The sequence below is a fragment of the Hipposideros armiger genome, unplaced genomic scaffold (genome assembly GCF_001890085.2).
Source record: "Hipposideros armiger isolate ML-2016 unplaced genomic scaffold, ASM189008v1 scaffold_534, whole genome shotgun sequence".
Classification (NCBI taxonomy): Eukaryota; Metazoa; Chordata; class Mammalia; order Chiroptera; family Hipposideridae; genus Hipposideros; species Hipposideros armiger.
The window spans coordinates 1061152-1068576 of NW_017731884.1; the positions used below are offsets into that span (position 1 = coordinate 1061152).

The window sequence follows — 7425 nt, forward strand, 5'->3', positions numbered from 1 at the left end:
TTGTTTTGGTTTTCCAATAGCTGGGTTATTTTGGTGGTGAAACAGGCATGACCCTTAAAAACTTAAGATCTTCCTAGCTGGGTTTTATTATAGGAACCACCCCAGCCCAAGTGTATTGATTGCTCAAAGGCAAGAAATAATTGCTGCTCACTATAGATGTTTAGAGAGAAAAAGACCCACAATAGCCCAGATCTTTATTTTATCAGATGGGAGAGAATGAGGCAATTAGGAAAGCTTTCCTCAAAGCAAAGAAACACATTTTTCATTACAGAAAGTAAAGCTATGTAAAATACTGAATTCTCCATAAGGTATTAGAAATAATTATTTGAATTAATAACTGAATATGGAATTATAAATTTAAGTCACTTCAAAAACATGCACTGAGAATCTAGTATTTGCCAGGGCATACACTGGTCAACTGAACACAAAAATAAATAAAATAATAGTTTCTTCCAGTTTTACGAGTTTTCAGCTCAATTGCCAATTATCAAGCAAATGGGACATTAATGAAGGCTTTCATTTAAATTGTGAAATAATGATGGGCATAGTGGTGAAAATGTGAGTTATAAAAGCAAGCCATTCCATGCTTATCATTTTGAATCAACAGATAGCCATTTTCAGCATTCCAGGAAAAAGTGAAAATTTCTTTATGAAAACTTCTTTATATCAACCATTTTTTTAGCAGACGCTTAACCTTCAGTAATACTCACATCATATCCTTTACATGTATACTCTTCAGGTCTTACATTGTCCCATCCAGTGGCCACTAGCTACATGGGTTTTAGACTAAAATTAATTAAAATTAAACAAAGTGAAAAATTCAATCCTCAGTCTGACTAGCTACATTTTTTAAATTTTATTGTGTTAAAAACACTTACCATGAGATTTACCCTATTAACAAAATTTTTAGTATACATTACAATATTGTTGACCATAGAAGGGGGAAAATGGGAGTTACTAATAAACGTGCATAAAGTTTCAGTTAAGAAAGATGAATAAGTCCTAGATATCTACTGTTCAACATTTAAGTGCACAGTGATCCTATGTGCTTAGAGCCTGCCATGTTGTATTATAGAAAATGTCCTTTATCACAGAAAGTTTTATTGGTCTCAAAAGTTGAACCTATCTTCCTAGTTAGAGGAATAAGGAGAACCAATGAATTTTAAAGGTAATTAATGTTGATCTTTTGTTTCTTCAATAGTGTATTTTGTTCTACTTAATTGAATACATTCTATTCTGTTGTAAAATTAATGGCTTACTTTCTCTTCTCTTTCTGGTTGTAAAACAAATGCCTTACTTTCTTCTGTTGGCAAGTGTCTCTTCTTCGTTTCTTGCCGAGATCTTCATTCCATGCTTCTCTTTGCTCTCATCAAAAGAACAACGGGGGCTTTGTGTGGGTGTTCTGATTGGACGGCCACAAATCTTATTTACCTTTCAAATCAAAAGTATTAAAAGACAATTAGAAACCATACTCCAGCCATTCTGAGAATGTAATGTTTACTAGAGAACAAAATAATGACATGTTCTTACTTACCCTTCAATATTAATATTGAAGACATATGTTTGTCAATTTTTCAAACAGAAAGGATCAAATTATTTGTGCAAAATGACATCCAAAATAAATCGATGCTACACACATTTATACAGTTTGTATGTATTCATTTGCAAAATACAGGAATAAAATATATATGTAAAATCAATCAGATAACTATATTAATAAAATAGCCTGCTTGCATAAATAAGACTACTTAACCAAAGTGGATATTATTTATGGTTTATATTCATAAGTATGACTAATCACATACTTGTACTGATTTTTTTAATGAAAAAACTTGCTACTGAATATGTGGTCCATTTCTAAATTAGTCCTAAGGTTAGTTTTCTTCTTAAGGTCCTTTCTTAGAAATAACATAAATATGTTTATATGAGGATCTCATTTTATAATAGATCTATATCTTATTCCTCAATCTGGTTTTGATTTCAAGGGTGTTATTATAATCTCTTTTTAAAAAATATTTATCCAAATGGAAAATTCATTGTGTTTTTTTCAATACATATCTAGCAAAGATCTTTGTATAATTTACATAATCATCATTGAAAAATTAAGTAATTAATTAAATACATTACTGTGTAAAGCATTAAAAAAAACCTCATTGGTATCTTATAAAGTTAAAGAGGCAGAGTGGTATAATTGAAAATATATAAAAGCATTGCCTGGGAATCAGGAGACTAGTTCTTATCCTAAATTTTCTTCCTTAAATGCTGAGATCTTAAGAAAAGTGGAAAAATTTCTTTGATCTTGACTCCCTTATAAGATGAAGAATTTAGAGCAAACTGTGCCAAAAGTTCCTTAAAGTTCTAAATTTCTTTGATTTTTTCCATGCAATGAGCATTAAAACAGTTATGTACCAATTCATTTACTTAACCCATATTTATTTTGCTTCTTTGCAAAGAACATGCATTAGATATGATAAAAGATGAGAGACTAAATTTTCCCCTAAAAGAGCTGACAATTTAGAAGGAAAGAAAAACTTCCCAAACATCAAAATGCAAGTTGTGTGTGTCAAAAAATTGAGAGAGACAAGGTGTTATGAAAATCTAGAGGAAGGTGGGATGGGTGAAGAAAGAAATCAGGAGAGACTACTCCACTGGGATGAGGCTTGGAGCATACGTTGGGCCTGAATAGGATGGGGTTTATTTCAGTTCAACCAAATTATAAATATACAAAAATTTATTGCAACTCTATTCTGATATAATTTGTATCTAAAGATATTAATACATATGAATAAGGTGTGACTAGTATACACAGTTAAGACTAAAGTCAGACATGTAAAATAGCAATTGTAATACAGCATGAGAAGAGCAGCCAGAGAAATACCGAGAAGTAACACTGTAACACTTAGAAATAGACAGAGTAACTCTCTTTGGGCTGCTCAGGAAAGAGCTTTGGGAAGTCATGTCTACACAGCAAGGTAAAGGATGAACTGGGAGTTTGTCAGGTGGATAAAGGGGAAAAATTCCAGGAGAGAGTATAAATTAAAAGGGGTGTACAACAACTCAACATGTTCACAGAGAACAAAAAGTACAGAGTAAAAGAAAGTGGTACAGCAAGAGGTAAGACATAAAAATGCCATGCTACATTAGGTGAAGGAAGTTAACTAGTACTGTGGTGATCATTCCACAATACATACAAATACCGAATCATTTATGTTGTACACCTGAAGCTAATACAATGTTAAATGTCAATCATATCTCAATTTTTTTTTGAAAAGGCATAATATGACTTAGATACCAAGCTAAAAACTTTGCTTTAGCAAATAGAGAGTATGCAAAAGGTTACAACCAGGAAAATGTTAACTTAAGATTTCCACAAGAGAAAAAATCTTCATTACAGCAGTATGCAGGGAGGGAGATCGAAGAAGGTCCTTCAGTGAAACAATGGAGAAATGCTGAGCCCAAAGTCAGTGTCAGAAGGGGTGAAAAGGAAGAAGCAAATATAAGAGGTACACAGGAGGAAGAGAGAGTAGCAGTATGGAGATTGATTGGCTATATCATGCTGTCAGAACAAAGAAGGATGATGACAGCCAGAAGAAAAACCCTGAGAGGTAAGAGCAAGAAAACATGAGGCTGACACAAAAAATAGATAAAAAATTGATTTGCCTGGAAAGCAGGAGACATGATGGATAATAGTAAAAGAAAATTACGTTTCAAGGGTAGATTGGAGTTAGAGCTTGGGAGGGTTTGAAATGCCAAGCTAAGAAGTTGTATTTATTAGACATAAGCTTCTGATGGCTGTTGAATGGAAACGCAAAATACCAGAGCTGATATTTAGCAAATGAATCCAACAGCACTCTGTAAATTGAACTAGAGTGTCCCATGAAAGGCAGGTAGGCTGTTAATTGACCCCTGAAACAGTGCTACGAAAAGGCTTTGGATTAAGAACTACAGTAGTGATAGTGTCCATGAAGAGAAGGATTCATGAACTAAATGCAGAGAGGAAAGAAGTAAAACCAACAGGGCTAAATCCAGAATACTGACAACAGCAAGTGCTGACAAGGATGTGGAGCAACAGGGACTCTCATTTACTGATGGGGGGAAAGCAAAATGGTACAGCCACTTTGGAGACAGTTTGGTGGTTTCTTACAAAAAAATATATATTACAAAAATAATCTAACCATACGATCCAGCAATCCTACTCCCTGATATTTAGCTAAAGGAGTTGAAAACTTGTATGCACACAAAACCCTGCACTCAGATGTTTATAGAAGCTTTATTCATAATTGCAAAAGCTTGGAAGCAACCAAGATGTCCTTCAGGAGGTGAATGGATAAACTGTGGTACACCCAGACAACAAAATATTATGCAGTGCTATAAAGAAATGAGCTATCAAGCTGTAAAAAGACATACAGAAAACTTAAATACCTATTACTAAGTAAAAGAAGCCAATCTGAAAAAGCTACATACTATATGATACCCACTATATGATATTCTGGACAAGGCAAAACTATGAGGACAGTACAAAGATCGGTGGTGGCCAGGGGTGGACGTGGGGGAGGGATAACAGGCAGAGCACAGAGGATTTGTAGGGCAGTGCAACTATTCTGTATGACACTATAATGGTGAATACATGTCATTATACATTTGTCCAAACCCATTAGAATGTACAACACCAAAAGTGAACTATGAACTTGGGCTGATAATGATGTGAATGAAGGTTCATCGATTGTAACAAATGCACCGCTCTGGTGGGAGTATTGATAATGGGGGAAACTATGCATGGGAAATCTCTGAAGGTTCTCAGCTTTTTAGGGAACCTAACACGGCTGTAAAAAATAAAGTCTATTTTGAAAAAAGAAAATCAACAGGGCTTAGCAAATTACTAAAAGTGAGAAATTAGGGATGTGTAAGGCCAAGGTGTTAAAAGGCTCAAAGTGAATTTCCAAACACTGAAGCTGAAAAATAGTGATATGGTCTGTAAATATATTAGCAAGGTGCTAAAATAGTCACTAAAAAGGAGAAGAGTATCTTCATTGTCAGCAACTCCTGTAACAAGAATCGAGGGAAGGTGATAAAGGTTGATGGTGGAAACGTTAAGAGTGAGATTGTTTAGCGATACCACAGGATGTTTTGAAATAAAAGAGGAGTAAAAGGAAAACGGGCTGCATCATAGTCCAACGTGAGTACCTGTAGACTCTAGACAAGTCACGGAACTCCGATGGATCCCAGTGTTCTCATCCTTAAAACTTGAGAGAATAAACCACTTTGCAGCTAGGAGTTAAGGGAAATCGTATCTCACCCCATCCCTCCCATGTTGGGCCTAAGACTCTATTAATGTCTGCTATTAAACGTTTCCTAGGAGCGCAGATGGAGAGCTGCAAATACCAGCCTCACAACATCTTTATTCCCATGATCATCTTTGCAAATCTTTTACAAATACGAAAGAAAATGTAGAAGCCTTAGACTTATAAGACATCTTTGATTGTATCCAAAGGTATACACATATGTAGCAGATTCCAATCAACACAAATAAATTTCAAAGCCCTTATATTTGCTGGCTGCTGTCAGGGAGCTCTGCTTCACACTTTACTGAAAGGGAATGGAAAAGCATCTGTGAACAGCAATTAGCCTTGCACCATAGCTCCCCCGAGGTGAGCCGATTCAGGGTGGCACATTTCAATAACTAGCACGTTTTTGCTATTGAAAAAATCCTCACACTTAAACTTTGACAATTTTTCATCTTTGACTTATACTGCAATTTCCTCCTTATTCTCCTCCCTGGTCGCAACCGTTCACTCTCCTCCGCAATCAGTCTGAAGTGTCTTGGAAAAAAACTATTTTCCTCCCTAATGCTTATCTACTCCTGCCGTAAACTCCATCTCTGGCTTCCCACTGATTTTCAAGTTCCCATTTCACCTTGAAATGACTCTTTTCGTTGCTCCTCCTATCACTTATCCCACTCGGATCAAGTATTTGTTTTAACAGCTTCTTGTCACTTAGCGTACAAAAGTATCAACTTTTCTTACAGCCTCCGAGTGCCTGTTCACTCAGTCTCATTCAAATCTTCAAATATTGAAAGCTATTGGCAAATAATCTCAAAAAGCTCTATAAAGAACAACTTAAGTTCTTTATTTTCATATGACTCCCATAAGGAAAGCCTCTTTTTCTTTTGCAATAGTCTTTAAAATATTTATTAATAATAAAAATTGGAAAGAAAAAAATGTTTAGAATATTACCAACTGAAAACCAACAAATATGGAGGAATTATGAGTGTTAAAAACAATCTGATTTAGAGAATGAGGCAAATGGACTCTGCATCGCCATGTTTGTTACAGTGACTTTAGACTAATAGAACTAGGTCATAGAAAGAATTTGAAGCCCAAAACAGGAAAATATCTTTGATAAGACTGTATCTAATTTGTGGAAGAATCTACCTACTACTGAATCAAGTCTCTTCATTAGGCTTGTCAGTAGTCTTACTATTCATATATTCATCTCTATTGTGAGGGACTCACATTATGTAAGACCTAGGTGTCCTACATAAATAGAATAATTTACATTGAAAATGATCTAGATACATGAAAAGGCAATAGAATGCCATTTTTCTCTATGTATGTGGAAGTGGGTAAGAGGAACATGGCAGTTATTCCCTTCAAGATTCCAGGGAATTAACAGAGGTAGGGAGAAAGGAGGAATTACAAGAATAATAGACAACTTAATTTCTGACCTTGTATAGGAAAAAACCAGAATTGATTTAAAAAAAGAAGTCCTCCTGTGATATACATCTCCCCAGTTCCAGTTTTGTGAGCTAGTAATGGAAAATTTTCTTTTAGTCTACAAAACTTCAGATAACCTTGTGAGTAAGAATAGTTGGTAACTTCCTCATCTACAAACTATCATAACAAAATAATTTGATCTGATCAAATACCTGATTAACAAAATTGGAAAAGCAAAGTTGGGTCAAGTTTCATTATAAATTTTACAATTAATATATATTACATGTTCTTGGGTTTATGAATCCTCAATATTTTCCCCCTCATATTAGTTTCAATGTAAAAATACTTTTCATATTGCTGATTTGTAGTCACACAGGAAATCCATGGTTCAAAATAAAACCTTTCTAATCCACATTTATTTTTAAAACTGCATATTAAAATAGAGAATAAATGATATTTTGGTATTACAAATACATTTGAAAAGTTATCAAATTTTAATATTACCTTCTTCAGTGATTTTCACCTGGGAGGTAACTGATAAATATTGGTTTTAATGATGATATATAGTTGCATGTTGAATCTCTGTGATGGTTAATTTTATGTATAACCTTGACCGGCCACAGGGTGCCCTCATTAAACATTATTTCTGGGTGTGTCTGTGAAGGTGTTTTGAGATCAGATCAACATTTGAATCAGTGGACTCAGTAGATTG

At 34.5% G+C, this 7425-nt stretch overlaps 1 protein-coding gene across 1 annotated transcript in view; it reads right to left on the bottom strand.

The window, feature by feature from the left end:
* The window catches only part of GPC5 (glypican 5), a 1048823-nt gene that overhangs the window by 1016348 nt on the left and 25050 nt on the right, over positions 1-7425 (bottom strand). The window contains exon 2 of the mRNA XM_019668718.1: positions 1298-1431. Within this exon, the coding sequence (XP_019524263.1) occupies positions 1298-1431 (134 nt within the window). The remainder of the gene's footprint in view (positions 1-1297; positions 1432-7425) is intronic.